Source organism: Siniperca chuatsi, linkage group LG15 (assembly GCF_020085105.1).
Source record: "Siniperca chuatsi isolate FFG_IHB_CAS linkage group LG15, ASM2008510v1, whole genome shotgun sequence".
NCBI classification, from domain to species: Eukaryota; Metazoa; Chordata; class Actinopteri; order Centrarchiformes; family Sinipercidae; genus Siniperca; species Siniperca chuatsi.
The window spans coordinates 7646040-7664842 of record NC_058056.1 but is presented as its reverse complement, the minus strand read 5'-3'; the positions used below and the strand labels follow the sequence as shown (position 1 = coordinate 7664842).

The following is an 18803-nucleotide window of genomic DNA, read 5'->3' as shown; positions in this document are numbered from 1 at the left end:
TCCTGTACTAAAGAAGTCAGAGTTGTCATTGAGCCATGGCACTGCTTTTGTATTTGTAAAATGAATATATCACAACACAAAACAAATGTAATATTTTCTTTTATCCTGTTTTTGTTCTGTTTGTCAGTTGCTTTTTTTTGTTGGATATATGTCTTTTCTATTACAGTGTGTTTTTCTTATCTTATTCCTAATAGAGTCAAGGGCAGTAAAACACATACTATTAAAAAGGAAAACAAAGGACCCTCAGTAATAAATCAAATCTGCAGTGGAACATGCCAGGGTAGCTAACTACTTCTACAACTTAATTGGAGTCCACCTGTGGTAAATTCAGTTGACTGGACATGATTTGGAAAGGCACACACCGCTCTATGTCTAAGGTCCCACAGGTAACAGTGCATGTCAGAGCACAAACCAACCTATGAACGAAAGAGTTTCCCCTCTGGGATCAATAAAGTATTTGTGATTCTGATGAAGGCCAAGGAATTGTCTGTAGACCTCCGAGACAGGATTATATCAAGGCACAGATCTGGGGAAGGGTACAGAAACATTTCTGCAGCATTGAAGGTCCCAATGAGCACAGTGACCTCCATCATCCGTAAATGGAAGAAGTTTGGAACCACCAGGACTCTTCCTAGAGCTGGCCGCCCGGCCAAACTGAGCGATCGGGGGAAAATGGCCTTAGTCAGGGAGGTGACCAAGAACCCGATGGTCACTCTAACAGAGCTCCAGCGTTTCTCTGTGGAGAGAGGAGAACCTTCAAGAAGAACAGCCATCTTTGCAGCACGCCACCAATCAGGCCTGTATGCTGGAGTGACCAGACGGAAGCCACGCCTCAGTAAAAAGGCACATGACAGCCCACCTGGAGTTTGCCAAAAGGCAACTCTAAAACCACGAGAAACAACATTCTCTGGTCTGATGAAACAAAGATTGAACTCTTTGGCCTGAATGGCGAGCGTCATGTCTGGAGGACACCAGGCGCCGCTCATCACCTGGCCAATACCATCCCTACAGTGAAGCATGGTGGTGGCAGCATCATGCTGTGGGGATGTTTTTCAGCGGCAGGAACTGGGAGACTAGTCAGGATTGAGGGGAAAGAGGAATGCAGCAATGTACAGGGACATCCTTAATGAAAACCTGCTCCAGAGCGCTCTGGACCTCAGCCTGGGGGCGAAGGTTCATCTTCCAACAGGACAATGACCCTAAGCTCACAGCCAAGATAACAAAGGAGCGGCCCAGCCAGATCCCGGACTTGAACCCGATTGAACATCTCTGGAGAGATCTGAAAATGGCTGTGCACTGACACTCCCCATCCAACCTGATGGAGCTTGAGAGGTCCTGCAAAGAAGAATGGGAGAAACTGCCCAAAAATAGGTGTGCCAAGCTTGTAACATCATACTCAAAGACTTGAGGCTGTAATTGGTGCCAAAGGTGCCTCAGCAAAGTATTGAGCAAAGGCTGTGAATACTTATGTACATAATACATTTGCAAAGATTTCAAACAAACTTCTTTCACATTGTCATTATGGAGTATTGTTTGTAGAATTTTGAGGAAAATTATGAATTTAATCCATTTTGGAATAAGGTTGTAACATAACAAAATGTCGAAAAAGTGAAGCGCTGAAGCGATTCTTTCTGGATGCACTGTACATTTAAAAACATGTTTTTAGTGAGAGACTGAAATTCCTAGTCTTTAACACTAAGACCAGAGGCCAGTAGGGTAGTTTGTGCAATCAGGCAAAAGCAATAACATCTAAACCTCTAGTTTGACATCAGGAAACGGCACCATACTTTCATGTTTGCAATAGTAGGTTATGGATAAAAATAGGATGTTAGCTCCGTACATTACTACTTTAATGTTGGGTATAGCATTCCTAATGTGGCTGTATTATGAATATTCTGCTGACATTATCACTGGTCGAGGCAGATGGCTGCCCATCCAGAGTCTGGTTCTGCTCAAGGTTTTCCTTGCCACTGTCGCCAAGCACTTGCTCGTGGTGGGAATTAGTCTCTGTAAATAATAATACAAAGCGTATGGTCTAGAGCTGCTCTATATCAAAAGTGCAATGAGAACTTCTGTTATGAATTGGCGCTATATAAATAAAATTGAATTGAATTGAATTGACAGCTGACTGGTAAACAAATCTCCTCTCCATTACTTTGAGAACCTCTGGATGAGTTGAGATGTCAAAATAAAGTGCAATAGAAGCTAAGAGAATAGCCTATACAATTCAGCATAACATGCACTATTAACAGGAGACAACTTTAAACTCACTGTTGAGTAACTTCAGTACAACAGAAGGTATATGAAATAGTAAAGAAACAATAAAATCTGGAGGTATAAAAAATACTAAATAGCAGACTTCATGAGTTACCATAGGAATACTTGAAATTACTACTTCAGTATACTATGGTAACTTACAACAATAATTGTATTTAAATACAATTATATTTGGTAGATTTAAAAAAACATAGAACATACCTAGTTAGGTATTGTGACATTACAGTAAACTAAGTCCCTATAGGAGTTTTATACAGGGCTTGACATGATGAACTGAGTGCCTGTAGTGCTGTGGAAAAATGTTTCTTTTAATGTTACATGTTAACAGCACGTTAATAGCATTTCCTACCAACATAAATCTTGTCTGACAAACAAAATCATTAAAGTTAGTTTATTCATCAGGTGGTGCTACATTTATTTTCCTTCTATAAGAACCTCTTTTTTTTCTGTCACGGATGAGTGTTCCAACAAAAAGAATAGATCGTAGTAGTCCAGTTCACTAATGGTAAGTAAGACCACTTTTTCTTGCATTTATGCTGTATAATAGAACACATTTCCTGCCTAATTCATCACACAAATACAGTCTATAACAAGTTTGCCCTTAATTATAATTTTTTTTTGGCAACAGGAGACGAGATTTGTTAAATAATACACAAAAAAAAAGTTAATAGTGTAAATGAGCCAATTTGAGGATGTCGGGGAAACAGACAGACCATTGTTTCCTCTTAAATTATCCGACCGCTGTCTGCAGAGGTAAATAGGATTTTGTGTGGAGGCTGATGGATCTCAATGATAAACTGAAATGGTAAACTGTGTGGTTTAACATAACATAGGGTTCATGATACCGGTACTTTAAATAGCTGGTGCACAGAAGACTCATTGTCTTTAATGAGCCCCAATTCTCGAGTCCATCACCGCCACTTTTTACCAATACCACTTTGTGTCAACAATCGTTTGTGTTGCCAATAACATTTAAAGCTACTGCCACCAAACTAGAAGTAATACACACGTGGCAAATAAAGATTCGATCTTGCATTTTGCAGCCCTATTTCTGTGCGTAGGCATTATGTTGCAGTTTTAAGATAAAGAACATTACTAATGTTAGCAGTTAAGGATGTTACACTAAACAAGCTGCAGTATGTCTGTGATTGATGATTGTGTTCTTAAATATGTAATCAAATTATAATGTAATCTCACATCCTATTTCACTTAATCTGATTAAATCGGCCCCAATCCTAAAGAGTGCAGTAGACAGACAAATGCAAAACAGTTATTATATAGTAATTTTTTTTTTATTTTGGCGAATGTCTTCTGAAGGGCAATTTACAGCTTTTACCAGAGCCATAGTACAATACTTTATAATTACAACATTTACAGGTGCAGTTCAGTTTGTCTTTTTACATCAAACGATGGAGAAGAGCTGTGACGTGAACACAGAATGAATGCATTTAACACAGGTACTGGAGACAAAGCAAAATACTTTTCATTGGCCAATATTTCACTTGCTCATTGACTTGGCCTACAGGAATGCATTTGTCTTAATCAGTCACTGAGCGTAATGACACATACATGACAGCTCATCATCGCTTTACAGCAGAAGGACTGACAGGATTGCCAAATATAATCAAGCAAAAGCATCAAAAAACTGACACATATTGTCGTCATTCACCTAAATATCAACACCGCCATGCTCATGGCGTTATCTGATAGATATACTGTATGTAACTGTCCTTAAACTGAAAAAAAGCAGACTTTAAACAAGTGTTAACACCATTTGTGTGAAAATGAGCGGAATGAGACTCACACTAGTCCAGGCTTTCATCACATGTGGAGCAAAAGCAGTTTGTATTCAAACTTATCATTCAGACTCATTTGTATTCCACAACACTCATCCTATAATAGAAAAGATAAAATATGCTAATTTAGGAACGTAGAGTGCTTCAAGATAGCAATTTGAAGGTTAAGATTGATTCAGCAATATCCACTATGTTTCTATATCCAGACAAAAAAGGGAAAGAAACTTTTTTTTTTAAACAAGAAATGAATTAATAAAAGGTTACTGAAAAAGCCATAAGTAAAGAAAAGCCTCAACTTCACTGTTTCAAAGCACTCTTTCAACAGAATTGCGTGAACAAAAGGAGAGTCTGGAGCAGTGATTTCAATAGTACCAGGGGCAACGAGTTATTACAAATCTTCAGCAATAACAAAAAGCTGAACTCTTAAATGTTGCTGAGGGTGGCTTGTCTTTAATCCGTTATATTCTTTTGTCAAATAATCTCACCAACCTGCTTCAGTGCTGTATTTCTCCATCTACTTCACCGTAGGACACAACTGATTTCCTGTATCAGTGTTCTAACCTTTGTCCTTTCTCTCCTTTTTTGTTATTACTATATTACCAAAAATTATCTAAAACCTAAAGTGAAAACCAGGTGATGAATTTGTTTGGATTTGAAGAAGCATGTTCATGAATAATTTATAGAGCCACTTCCAAATAATAAATAAACAAATGAATAAATAAACAAGCAGGCAAGCAAACATCAAACACATTGTTCCCAGTATTTTTTTTTGTATAAATGTCTCTGGTAATCCAGTGTCAAATTATGTGATATTCTTGAAAAATAGTCTGATACAAGTTATTTACCACATTGATGTTTTCCAAAAGGATGTGGATAAGGAACAGTGTGAGGATTCTGCTGTAGAACTGACACATGTGGCTGGCAGCTGAAGACAACGTCGCAGTTGCTACAAACTGGTCACCAAAGTTTGTGACTAAAAGTCTTAAGCCTGGCGAAATGTAGATTTGAATCCGCCTAATAGTCCATTCTCATAGACAAAGACATCCTCAGCCAACACATGGCATATGTGCTCGCTCCTGGTCACTACCAGATGGAAAATTGTCGTCCTTTGCCATAAACTCTCCATTCGATTCTTTCTCAGTATTCTCACTCAGTCACTATCCCTCCAGCGTTGAAAAAATACATTTTTTAAACTCTTAAAACTAGCCTTTACGTTTTGCCTCCCAAAACTTTTTTAGTTCACTGATGTGCTTTAGCATCCATTGGGGATTTTAACACACCTCCAGGGTTCTCATGGGAAAAGCCTGATGGACTCAACCAGCTCTGTTTCAGCGAGATGGATTATTTCCGAACCGGGGGGAAGAAACCAAAATGGTGGGGCGGTAGGGGTGGGGTAAAACGGTCTCTGTCCTGACACAGTGTTTCCTGCTATGTGTCCTGAACACACAGTCTCCAAAGACAGGGCCTGAAAAAAAGACCAGCAGTACAGGCATTTGGGCTAAAGCACAGTGGCGTTGTGGCCCTCCATCCTGGGCAGCCTGGGGTCCTGTACTGTCCCCATGGTGACTAGCAGTGGGCGGCTGTCCTCGGATATACCCGACCGACTCAGGGACACTGAGGTGGGAATGGAGGCCCCCCTCTGGTGGGCTGCTGAGGAGGGCATGGAGGTGCCCTGCTGGAGTGGAGGGGGGGGAGGAGTGGGGTTGGGGTTACCGTGGACGGCCTCCAGCGGCATGCCTTGGTCCTGGTAGCCGTAGCCGATGTTCCCACAGGGGAATCTTCTCAGTCTGTAGAGGGGCACCGGGGGCAAGGTGGCTGAATCTAAAAGCAGAGGTGACTGAGTAGTCGGAGGTGGTAATGGGGGTAACCGAGGTCTACAAAGACCCTGCTGTTGCTGCTGCTGATGGTGCAGCAGCTGGAGTTGGTGCTGCTGCTGGAGCTGATGCTGGAACTGCTTGTGCTGGTGCTGGAGACCCAGCGCCCCTGCCACCTCAGCCACAGTCCGGCCCACATGCTCCTGCCCCTCGCCAGGCACCCTGCCACTGCTCCCTCCTGCTCCCCCCACCCCTCCCTGCCTCTGCTGCTGCTGCTGCTGCTGCTGCTGCTGCTGCTTCCTCTGCTGCAGGAACCACGAGCCGTATGTTGGGTTCCAGAGACTGGTGCTCTTCCCGTTGTGGCCCTCCTTCTCTGGTGGGTAGCCCTGGGTGAATGCCAGGTTGATGTGGCCCCCCTCAGGGCTGGGCTGGGTGGTGACATGAGGTCCCTTGGCAGTGACTGTAGAAGTGGCCGTGGAAGTGACTGTGGTAGTGGTTGTCATGGCGATGGGGGTCTGCGTGTGAGGGTGCTGGTGGAGGTATGGCAGGGGCTGGGCCGACGTCAGTGCTTTGGCCTCCGATGCTGTGCTAGTCACGACAGTGTGCTCCCCACCTCTCCGGTTCTCTTCTGTAGGATAAGATGGGGGCGGCTGTGGAGCCTCCCCATCAGGCACCTGGGCATTCACCAGCACGGTTGGAGCTGAGGGGTCGTCAGGGCGCATGGGTATGCGCTCTTCCTCTTCAGGGACGGGTCCATACTCTACAGGCAGGGGCATGGTCACCACATCAGGGTCCTAAAATGGGGTATCAAGAGATCAGACTTGTATTTTTCAGTGTTACCAGAATTGTCATTCATGTTACGGATTAAATCAAAACATCATTTACCATTTTGCTGCAAGTATGACGTGAGCAAATTTAGCCAACTGTTTCTTTGGTTATAACGAAAAATGTTGTTGCAAATTTAGTCGGCTATAGCTAATTGACATAAATTCTGTGAATTAACCAAAATATAAAATGAAACTATGGACTGTTGTCCGAATAATATTGTTCTCTATTGTGTTTACGCTTGGTCAAAGATGGTTTCCTCGAGTAAGAACTCTGTATAATTTTGGTGTCTGAAACGACCAACAGAGTGGGAGTCGCTCCCTAGATAAACAATCAAGCATTAGCTGATTGCATGACATCATTTTCAGACAGGTAGTTTGGTAGTTGTGGAGTCAATGATCGATAGCTGGTGGATGGTGAAGTGTCATTAAATGTCTCAGCTGAACTTTAAAGCTCTGAAACAGGCTCCTTGAAGCATTTTGTCCAGTCAGTCAGTGAAGCTAACACTAGCTCAAGTAGTTCATTAGGGGTTGTCAGTCAAGTATTTAGATATTTTCCTCAAATCGCTCAGTCCTGATTCATGTTTACATGGCAGTCATGGCAGAATGCTGGGTGTGCTCTGTTTAGTTACCTGCAAGCAGTAGTCAATTCTCTCCAGGATAGTTGAGAAGTTAGGCCTGTCTTCAGGCTGATGTTGCCAACTCTGAGTCATTATACGGTACCTAAAGATCCATGAATGGGTAAACAGCACACAAGTAGAAAATACTTAATGAAAACATTTTCTCCCACTCCATGTTGATATAGAGAAAACAAAAAGAAAACAGAGGCTGACCAGCACGATCTCTCCCGCTGATTTAACAAATGCCAAATTGATCTCTTGACAAAATATTCTTAATAGTTGTTTTGTTTGCTTCAGGCAGAATTAAAGTGTAATCTCCCACCAGTTTGAGTGATTGTGTTAAATGGGCAATGCAGATTACAGGAGAAAGGAGTGAAGTTAAATCCTGAGATATGGTTTTAATTGCTGAGCTGACTCCAACTGTAGCTGCTGCTTTCATTTATGAGTATGTCCTGCTGTGAGACTGTTTCACAACTGCAAATTAACAGAACACTTGCTTATTTTTTTCAGGGGAAAAAAAAATACACATTTATAAATAACATGCAAGGCAGGTTGCAGAGTGATACGAGGAGTTATCTGCAAAGCTGTGGCTAACAGGTGTGAAGGATAAAGCTTCGAAATCACAGAGAGGCCAAAGTGTAACTTCAGTGTCTATATGAGAGAGAAAACGTGTGCATCTGCACATATATGTTTTAGAATAGAGTTGGCACGAGAGACGACATCTGAAAAGTGAGTGAAAATCAAGCGTGATATGGAAGTGGTTTTTAAGCTCTGTATCAGCTCCCCATGACTTCGTCCAAATTGGGAGGCAAACATGAAAGAAAACTGATGATGTGGTTTCCATATTGAAAGCGCTGAGAGCAATCCCCCATAAAATGTTCTGACACAACTTGTTTACATGTCAATATCTGCAAATCATCAGAGCCTTTCATGTCTGCCTCTGTTTTTTTTTCTGCTGCCTACGTGTATACAATGTATACATCATATGCAACTAATCATCCTTCTGTATTGTTTATGTTATGGAGAAGCTTGATTAGACCTCATGGGATCACATTTTGCTTGTGGTCAAGTAAAAGCATATGAATGCATTCAGATCTGTGGATCTGCACTTACACTGGCCCAGGGCAATTTTTAGGTGGGTCCATTCTTCCGCCATTGGTTACAAACTCCAACACTTCCTGGTTACTGCGACTTGGATATGGCATGTAGCCCAATGAGAAGATCTCCCACAGCAGAACCCCAAATGACCTTAGAAAAAGGAAGATGATGAGAGGAAAGATTAGTTACAGAGAAAGAAAGGGTGAGACTAAGGACAATCAAGTCATAAATTATAAGCATCATCAGAGCTGAAGCTATAAAGGATGAGACCAGAGGACAAGAATTACATAGAGACAAAAAAAAAACATGGCTCGGGATCAAATGCATTGAAGGACAGAGGAAGGTGAAAAACAGAAAGGGAGAAAACGGGCAGGAAGGGACAGCAGACGTCTGAGTGTGAAATATAGGAGGTGAAATCACAGCGAGGGCGAGCTTCGTCTTCACTGAGGCCAGTTAAAGAGAAGTGCGAGGGATTCTCACCATGTGTCTGTTTTAGATGTGAAGATGCCCTCCATGAAGGCTTCAGGTGGCATCCACTTCACCGGCAGCATGGCACGCCCACCCTTCCTGTAATAGCTTGCCCTACACACACACACACACACACACACACACACACATTTTGAATAGTAAAATGCATGATGACTAACCATGTGGCTAATAATAGTAATATTGGTTTTTGCTTGCCTACAATTAATAGAAAAGGGAACAATTGTAAAAATGAAATCTGTAGTTTGCAGCGCCATCACCATGGTAACACCACTGCCCTCCAAAGAAAGACAAATTCTAACATCCAGCAATTAATTCACTGTTTGTCAGTGGCTGTATCAGCACTCTGATCCAATGGCATTTTCAGCTTCCTAACATGTTGGTGTGAGAGACCCTCTAAGAACTCCTTATCTCGCCGAGAGGAAAGAGGGAGATTTTTCGGCATGCCGAGCCCTGTCTGAGCCATTTTTAATGCGGCCTTGTGCTTGCCGTTGGTAGAGAAATTATCTGATGTGTGCTCTATCTGATTGCTGGTGCTGATAGAGGTCACTGCCTGGTTCATCTCGCCCTGCTCGAGGCACACGGCGAGGACAGACATGAAGTGGGTTCGTCCATTATGGTGTCCACACAGGAAAATGGACACACACCAAGATCTGAGTTAAGTGGAATCAGCTGTGTTTGGCTGGAGGAAAAAGCGTCATTTGGCATCGTTTGCTGTTGCAGAGGAGGAAATCTATTTACCCCAAGTGATTTTGTCATAAAAATGACACTTCATAATAAATAGCACTGTAATAGCCTGTAGACACAGTTTTTGTGACTAGAAGGTTGCCAGTTCAAATCCCTGGGCTTTTTGGAAAGTAAAGCAGTAGCAGTAACACTCTCTTTGTCTCCGCCTTCAAAATCTAGACGAGTGAGTTGAAGCACCAACTGCTCTGCTGGTGCCGCACATGGCTGTGCAGGAAGGGACTGTAATTACAGTGGGCAGTTCCCAGGTGTGAATGTGATGCAGGATGAGAAAAGAGCATTGTGCTGAGTTGGCGTTTCCTGGACAAATAAAAAGCTAAAAGAAAAGAATTGCAAACACATCAACAACAGGGCGGCAAAGAATAAAACAGACAACTGCAGCGTGGATAAAATACGGGACAAGCACAAAACAAAAGATTGTGGTTTTGGCAGCCTGAGCTCCTCAGATACGGCATCCAAAGCCCGTGGGCTCGGACTGCATGACCCATCACATTTTGCCTTTAGTTTAAGGAGGAGGACGTCAAGCTGATTTCAAGCTGTGCTCTTGCTCACCTCTGGGAAACATTTCTGAAATACTGTTAAAAAGCCAGAGCTATGCATGCCTTAAAAGTCATCTGTGAAATGAAATCCAAAATATTATACAACTAGTGCCAGGAAGCTAAAACAGATGTAATAAGATATGCAATATGCTCAATCTGCCTCACCTTCTTAACTCAACCAGGTGAGGTAAGAAAAAAAAATGAAAAAAAGCTTAATTTTGCAATGTTTGTTACTTGCTTAAACCACCTTTTTGGTGTGATATTTACTATATTGGAAATTCCTGTTTTTGAAGATTAAAAGAATAAGAGCCAACTGCATTTTCCACAGTATAGACTCGAGGCAAATAACAAGAGCCAGCACTCATCATTAACTCGTGGCTACAGCTGTGTGTCTTCAGGGGAGCAGTAAGTAGAGATGAATATAGATCATATGCTGTCAGATAATATGGCTAAAAGGGAAATATATACTTAGCAAATTATTGGCACAAGAAGTTAGCCTTGAAGAAAATTACACATAATCAATGAAGCAGAGAAAACAATCACTAGTTGAGTCTGTTTGCTTGACAGATTAGCTAAGAAACACACAGGACAGTGCACACTGATCCCCGCACAACGCCTTCATTTATCACTTAGAAAAACACGATCAATTCAGTGATGGGAATCAGTTACCTCCTCCATTTTTAGGCCTACAATTAGAGGATTGAATCCTGCCACCATCTTCTCTATTGCGCCCCTCTTTCCCAGTATCCCTCTAATTTGTTTATCCCAATGTAGAAAATAGTGAGGGAGGCAGACTGGCCTCCATCAAAACATGCATTTAGATCAAACAGTTATGGCAGTGGGCGCTCTGTGGATCCTGCGTTTGTTGCTCTGAAAAGGCTGATTTCAGTGTAGAGGACCCAGGCTGCCACAATCTCCTACATTTTTTTGTTGTAACATATTTACAGCCGCCGCCTTTTCTGAGCAAGTGAAATACATCTTTAAAAGAAGCTGAACACATGAAACTTTTGTACATTGCTATTCAGTCTGTTATCTGCACATTAGAAAATGCTGAAATGTTTTGAAAATATTGAGGGATGGATGTAAAATGGAAAATGTAGAGCATAAGACTGATAATCCCCCTATCATTGGATCGACCTTTTTTTTTTTTTAGCATGGGGTTTATGGACATATTTATTACTACTGCTAACACCACCAACAAATACTGAAAGCTGAGCTGCAGATTAGGGAGGCTTAAATACAGTCCCAGGAAATCTATAGCACAAATGGTTGGTGTTTCATACGCGCGGTTGTGTTTTGTGCGTTTTTTCTTGTGTGAGCAATTCAGTGTGCACACGGGAAGCTGCAAGATAGAGAAGTATTAGAGGCGAAAACTAACATTAAGAGACAGGCATCGAGCAGACTGTGTTGAATGGAGAGTAAGATAGAAGAACACAATGGGGAGTCCAGTACTTGTGTCTGTTCACTGAGTGTAATTTGTCTTAAGTGTCTTTCTGCCTTTACTGTGTGTGCAGCAGGCTGACATTAATAAATACAACCTAAAGCTATACTACACACCATTGTTAATAGTTCATTTAAGGCAAAATGCCAATTCTTTTCTGAAAGCACAGTGAATTTCTCTTCATGGCGGCAGCTGTTTACCTCAGGATGATTGCTGACTGGCAGCTATTGTTTACCCGGCTTTTTATTTACCACCGCATCACCGGTGTGCAAGCATGCGTGTGAGTGAATTTGTGTGTGAGAGAGGAAGTCCATGGAATACCACGCGCAAGTACGCCTGTGGCTCTCCTCCCAGAATATAAAAAGCTGACATTAAGCCTTGTCCTGGTCCCTCGCTGTGACACCCGTCCCCTGCGACGGCCTCGAAAGGACTCTCATGTCCCTCGTCACATAGCACGAGGGCCACATCACGAAACAGCAAAAATAACACACCAACGGCGTAGCGGCATTGCGCTCAAAACAACCATCCCTCCCTCTCAAAATAATAACAATGATAATAAAAAAAAAAACACCAGTCCCGGCACCAAGGCTCGAGGCTGAGAGTTAAAAACAAAATGACATCGAGGCACCTGAAAAACTGACATCAGCAATTAAATCAAGTGCTCCTAATGCGGCTCCCCAGGGGTATTGTGAAACAGCCTTTCCCGGATGCTCTGAGAGTGACTTTGCTCTTGTGTGACTTTCCATCGGATGAATCAAAAGTGCTGCGTTGATACAGCTGAACGTTGTGACATATGTCCCCTGCTCTAATTTCTTACCAGATGAAAGGCTTGGGAGATTTCCCTGCTGGATTGTGCATTCATTTAAATGGTGTCACGTGAAACTGTGATAGCTTTATTAAAAAGTATGAACTAAGAATAATGAGACGCCGTTGGGGATACAGATGAGCTGATGTAGATTAAAAGAATGCATCTGTACGACAGTGTGATGGAGAATAAAAACACCTTCACAGCTGAGCTCCAACATTTACCACTTTAAAAGTCTTCACGATAAGTGCCATGGCCTTTACGATCACATGGGAAGAAAAAACATTCCTAAACACAGAGCTGGTACTTCACTCAAATAATTTAGATCAGATATGTTTTTCTTTTTTCTTTCTTATCTATATTGTATTTTGTCCATGCAGTTAAAAATAACTTTTAAAAACTGCACACAGCGTGCTCTTGTTTATCAGATTAGCCAGTTGTCTTTATACCAAATGATACTAAAGGGAATAAAGAGGAAAAAGATCTAAAATTGTCACCGAGTCCAGCTGTCTGTGGAATGTGTCCACTCACTGCTGTTTAGGGAAACTGTTTAGCTTTTATATTTGGATTTGTCACGTCCTGTGGTTGAAGAATTGTCCATACCCAGAATTTCTCTTGGGCAAATAGGGTGAAAAAGCAATTGGGAGTTAGTTAAGGTGAGACGGTTGAGAAAACAACAGCAATGGTTACTTGTTCAAATGGCCTAAAATGACCTATGTTGATGTTCAGTGCCAAAGCAGGAAGTGTAACATCCTTATAGCGCAGCAAAAAGTTGGAGATGAAGTGCGAGGGGAGGGATGTGCGTACAAAGCATTGGACTGTTACTGGAGACTGGGGCTTGCTTTCATCTCACCATTTGTTTCTTGTGACCAATAAGGCGATCTTCTCCTAACCGTAACCAAGTACATACTTCTGCCACACGTGCATGCTCACTAGATGTTTCCCCATATGTTTGTTTTTCAGAGATACTTTTTCTTTCTCATGTCTCAATTTGGTGTGAGCTTGCTCTCAACCCCCTTTTAGACCTCATCTAGACTCAAATTCAACGGAACCTGGTCTGAATATTGAGGTCTTGCATGCGGTTTTACATCAGTCTTTGATCTGTGCTGGAATTGTACCTGTAAATGTCTCGAGCCATCCCAAAATCTCCAATCTTGGCCATGCGGCCCGATCCTTTGCAGGTCAGTAGGCAGTTCCGAGCTGCAATGTCCCTGAAAGATGAGAAAAACACATACAGACTGTACTTACTGCTTGGATTGATGGAGATTGGTCACTTTATTAGAACACAATAACTCACTACCACTGCAAGTCTGAATTTTGTGATTTTTAATATAAGTGGGTAAACTGTATATAAGAACTAGACATACTGAACATTGACATTCACACAGCTTAGCTCATGCCTTGTCTCTGCACTAGTTTACCAAAGTTTTTCATATATTTGCATCTATAAGAGAGCTCCATGTATCAAACACCTACGGATGCTCCCCTGTAGATCTAAAGTTCAGTGTAACTACCAAGTTGCCCTGGGCAAGCTGGTAAAGTGTATAGTTCTACAGTGCTTTTATATCTCTGCCCACATGGTGCATCCAGAGAGAAGATTAAAATGTTCCACAGTATATGCAGGCAGAGTGAGTTAGAAGAGAAAATTCATAAAATTCATATTTGCACTGTACAGCGTTGGTTATTCTATGAGAAAATACAGTAGTTCACACAGCGTGCTCTACTCCTGTCTGGGGAAAAGGAACTAGAGCCCACATTCTGCTCCCCAGGCTTCTAACTTTCTTAACATCTTTGACGTTGTGAGCACACTGCTCCTCATCAGACTACAGACAAGTGTGCACTAAGGCCCATAAATACCCAGCATTTAACATCAAAATAACATCATGTGACACTGCGCTCAAACTAGATCATGAGACGGGGCAGGGCTGCACACAGGACAGCAACACATTGTTTTGATGTTTTGCCTCCACACTCTGATTAAGTTGGATGTGAAATGACACAATGAGGATAAAGTAATAGTTCAGACTGATTTAAACTGAGGGCTTTTTAAGAGCAGGACGACACAATGCATGGTCGCCCCACTTCAATGTGCCAGAAGTGTTTGGAACTATTCAACTTATAATATTATAGTGCTACTTCAAGTCTGATATTAAATAATTTAGTATGAAATAAAAACAACATTGTGTCTAGGGCATCCATTTGCTTTTCAGTTTCTCTCTACTTTGCTTGAGCCCAATTGAGACTAAAGCAGTTAAATGAGTGTCGGAAAACCGAGTTATCAAACCAGCTACAGAGAATTTCCTAAATTGTGCTATCACACCACAGAATTTGCTGTTCAAGAAAAAGTAGTGAAACAATGAATCCATTTAGGGGCCTCTCAGCTACTTCAGGAAGACTCAATCATTTCTATCACAGAGTGACTACAATCAGCATGTGGGAGTGGACACACACACACACACACACACAGACACACACACACTTTAACAAGATCCTTTCTCATAGCTAAATCCAAGTAGTCCTTGTTTAATGGCTTGGAAGAATTCATGCAAATGATTTGCTTTTGCTCGTAGGCAAGGACGAGGCTTGAAATGCAGCAGTAGCTGTCACAGACTGCTAGTTGAGGGCTTAAGGGAAGGACACAGAGCTATTGTACATGCAGCACAGTGATGTGAGAGCAGGCTGTTATTAAAACAATGTTAACTGGCTTCATGCTGTAGCCCTTATTTACAGTCAATTTTAACTGCAGCTTAAAGGCCCATTTTACTGCAGCACATAGAGAACAATCTGTGTTCTTAGTCTATTTTAACACCTGAGGTTGCATTAAACTACCCAACTCTTCTCAGCACTGTGCTTCTTTTCAGGTGGTTACAGTTTCCAATGTGAGTACCAAGCCTGTTGTAAAATAAAGTAACTTAAGATTAAATTACACGATCCACTAGCCAAAAAAACAGATAAATACCACCACAGAGAAAAGCATAGAAACACACAGTAGGCAGAGTAACTTGTTCTGAGACAGCATTAACCCTGTGATTTAACCTGTTGGAGCACACCACAGCTCATCACCCAACCCTGTATTCCCTGAGAAAAAGTTGCATTTTCTGAGTAGCGGCTACTCCTCAACCCTACCTCATTCACCTGCCCTTTACTCAACCCAGAGTAAACACACCTCCATAAAAATTTAAATTAGCCTCAAGGACGGCGTTAGGGTAAATTTTAATACAGGTTTGAAGGCAGAAAGGCTTGCTGTATAGAAGCTCACAAGCCTCCGGAGAAGAGTCAGCCATTAGGTGGATTGATAGGGCTTTGCTGTGCCACGTTAGGGCAAACAAGGTTTGATAGGCCTTGTTTGTCATTGGTCAATTCCTAGGAAGTCAAAAAGCAACGTGTGCGGTCATCTGGTGAAGTACCTGTGTATAAACTGGTTCTCCTCCAGATACTGGCATCCCTTAGCGATGTCTCTGGCCACGTTGAGAAGGTCCACCATGGTCAGGCTGGATGGGTGCTCCTGAGCAAACCGAGAAGTGGCAGAGAAAGACCCGGAATGTAATATTAGTGAATATATCACAGGCAGATTTGGAAAAACAAAGGTAGTACACATTGTGGTTGTAAAGAATACATGAGTACGTGTTTGAAAATGTGACTGATCTAACTTGGATGAAAATCTATCGGACGTGACTCAGGCAGAAAACATGTTCACGGACGAGTGAGCAATACAAACAATAGAGTGGCTAGCTAGCTAGTTCACCAACATCCTTCCTCACTCTCTGACGTATCATCTGGAGTTTCCCGTGTTTCCCTGGCAGTTATAGCACCTAGAGGGGCTAAAAGGGATATGACGCCATTGACAGGCGACCAAATGAAACGCACTGTTACCTTGAATAAAATCACAGATTTCTCTCGGTTTGAACATTGTCGGAAACATTTGGGATAGTGTAAGTACACAACTCAACAAAATATACAGTATAACATAGGTCTAGTCGTTTTTAGACGCTTTAATGCAGAAATGTTACGTATTATGCCTTTTAAGGTGGTAAAAAAATGAAATGCACTTTTCAATAACATTGTGCACTTGAGCGTGATACAGCAGTGTGTCTCACCAGCCGGGGTCTGGTCTCCCTCAGGAAAGTCTTGAGGTCTCCTCCGGTCATCAGCTCCAGCAGGATGAACCTGGGCATGGCCTGCAGACTGACACCTATACAACGCACAATGTTCTGGTGGCTGAACTTACTGCAGGGACAGAAACACAGCAGAGAGGAGTGTCTTTAGAAATGGCTTTGTTGGCACTGTTTGAGAGACAGAATTATGTTCATTGTCAGTGGCTCTTACCTGATGATTAAAGCCTCCATGAGGAAGTCCAATTCATCTTGCTCAGAGCAAACCTCAGGAAGGGTCTATGGTAAATAGAACCCCCCCCCCCAGTGCAATGAATGGTTAGAAGTTTTATATACAGTAGTTAGTATATTTTGTATGTCGTGCCTGATGTGTTTCTCCATGACACTGAACATAAGGTAGTGAAAGAGAGCTGATACAGTATTTGTGCTCTAAAACCTTTAACTGCAAACCAACAATGCAAAATATAACCGAGAAAACCTGTTTATGTTCAACTTCATGACCTCCTATCCTGAGAAATAAATATTCTTAGTACAAAAGTGGATGATATGAAATTAGTTTAGAAGTCCCTATGGACCTGATATGATTCAATCAAAGTTTGACCTTTGAGAAACAGAAAAACTGTTATTGTTTCAGAGACTGGGTGAGAACTCACCTTGACTGCCACTTGCAGTGGACTCGGTTCACCTGGTATCCCAACTGCCAGCCCTTCATAGACTTCACCGAAAGCACCGTGACCCAGACCCCTGGAGCCACACAAACACATTTATTATTTACAGTTACATTTATATTTTACATTAAGCTGAAACTTTCACGGGGGGTCATCAGGGAGGAATGCTAGTCAGAAATTCTAAATTAGTGGTTCACCAGCTTTTCAGCTGACAAAGGGAAATAACTGTCTCTGTGGGGCTTCCTGCTGAAGATGTCAAAGTGTAGAATGGTGAACCTTGACACCAAATTATAGGTTTGATTTTCCCGTTAGCAGCTGTTTCACTTTAACTTGCATAAATCTAGATGCTGGAAAATATTCATGGGTGCACAAGGAAAAGGAACTTTATCACAAAGATTTAGAACCAGAATGATTAACTGGTGAACTATAAACACATGAAAGATGCATTAAAAATTGAAAAGAGCCCTGCAAAAATAATTTCTCAGCCGCTTGGATCACAGCAGTAGACCCATACACTGTGAGGCTTCACACTTTAATATTTCAGGCTTTATTTAAACTGATACTTCTCAAACCATGCTGTATTTATGAAGCTACCCTATTTAAATAGTTTGTACTACTGTATTTTCATTACAGTGTTTGTTCAGATACTGTTACCCTTGAATCAGTAATTTCACATTTCACCATGGGTGTAGACAGGTGCATTCAACTCATACTGAACTGTTCATGATGGACTTTTTTAATGATGAGATCATAATGTCCCATGAAACGGTGCTTGCTGAAGTAACACGAATGTTGGTTCTGGACCTTTAATCTCGGCTCTTTTACCTGGTGAGGGAGATGTTACGTCGCGGTACTTCCTTCAGGTCGTTGACCGATGCCGTCTTGCCGGCGAAGCAGTAGTTGGGGTTGTAGTCGGTCATGATGGTGGAGGCCCGCAGCTTACTGAGCTTGCAGTCTGGACTCTGCAACTCCAGCTGGATAGACTGCAGCTCTGTGTGTTTACGCCTGTACACTGGTGAGATGAAAATGAAAGAGGAGATTCATTCCACCACTGAGATCTCCACAATTTATAAAAACAAACAAAACCTTGAACCCATCTTCTTGTAGAAAATTATTGCTGGCAGCCAAAGCACACAAAGTGGAAAGCTTTTACAGTTATTATTTCTCTAAAGACCTTTTGCTTGTAGAGCAGCAATTTTTATGAAATAGAATTACTTTGTGTGTGTGAAATATTGATTCCTCTCTATCTGATCCCAGATTTGTCTCTAAAATATTCAGAGACATAATGTTTCAGAATGAAACCCTTAACTTATCAGTATGTCTTGTGTACATGTAAAAGACACAACCACATGTGTACTGTATAAGCAGACATGGCAACAGGATGCACAAAACCAAGACAACTTACACCTCCTTCCTTCAAATTGCAAACAAATCTCTCTATGTAGAAGAGCCCACTGAATGAAGACGCTGCTCTTTCTCTTTCTTTCTCTCACACACATAAAACACACTTTATAGTGCTAGAAGCCTCGACCTGGGCTGGGAACACATTAGTTGCAGGGAGAATTGTTTGTGTGTGTAT

At 41.9% G+C, this 18803-nt stretch overlaps 1 protein-coding gene across 4 annotated transcripts in view; it reads right to left on the bottom strand.

The window, feature by feature from the left end:
* Positions 1 to 3547: 3547 nt before the first annotated feature.
* Positions 3548 to 18803, bottom strand: part of alk (ALK receptor tyrosine kinase) — a 301315-nt gene continuing 286059 nt past the window's right edge. For all 4 annotated transcript variants that reach the window (XM_044165960.1, XM_044165961.1, XM_044165962.1 and 1 more), the window contains 10 exons: positions 18050 to 18236; positions 17210 to 17300; positions 16771 to 16835; positions 16542 to 16671; positions 15852 to 15949; positions 13563 to 13655; positions 8910 to 9011; positions 8445 to 8579; positions 7344 to 7434; positions 3548 to 6681 (listed from right to left, as the gene is read on the bottom strand). In XM_044165960.1, the coding sequence (XP_044021895.1) occupies positions 5572 to 6681; positions 7344 to 7434; positions 8445 to 8579; positions 8910 to 9011; positions 13563 to 13655; positions 15852 to 15949; positions 16542 to 16671; positions 16771 to 16835; positions 17210 to 17300; positions 18050 to 18236 (2102 nt within the window). In that variant the 3' untranslated portion in view covers positions 3548 to 5571. The remainder of the gene's footprint in view (positions 6682 to 7343; positions 7435 to 8444; positions 8580 to 8909; positions 9012 to 13562; positions 13656 to 15851; positions 15950 to 16541; positions 16672 to 16770; positions 16836 to 17209; positions 17301 to 18049; positions 18237 to 18803) is intronic.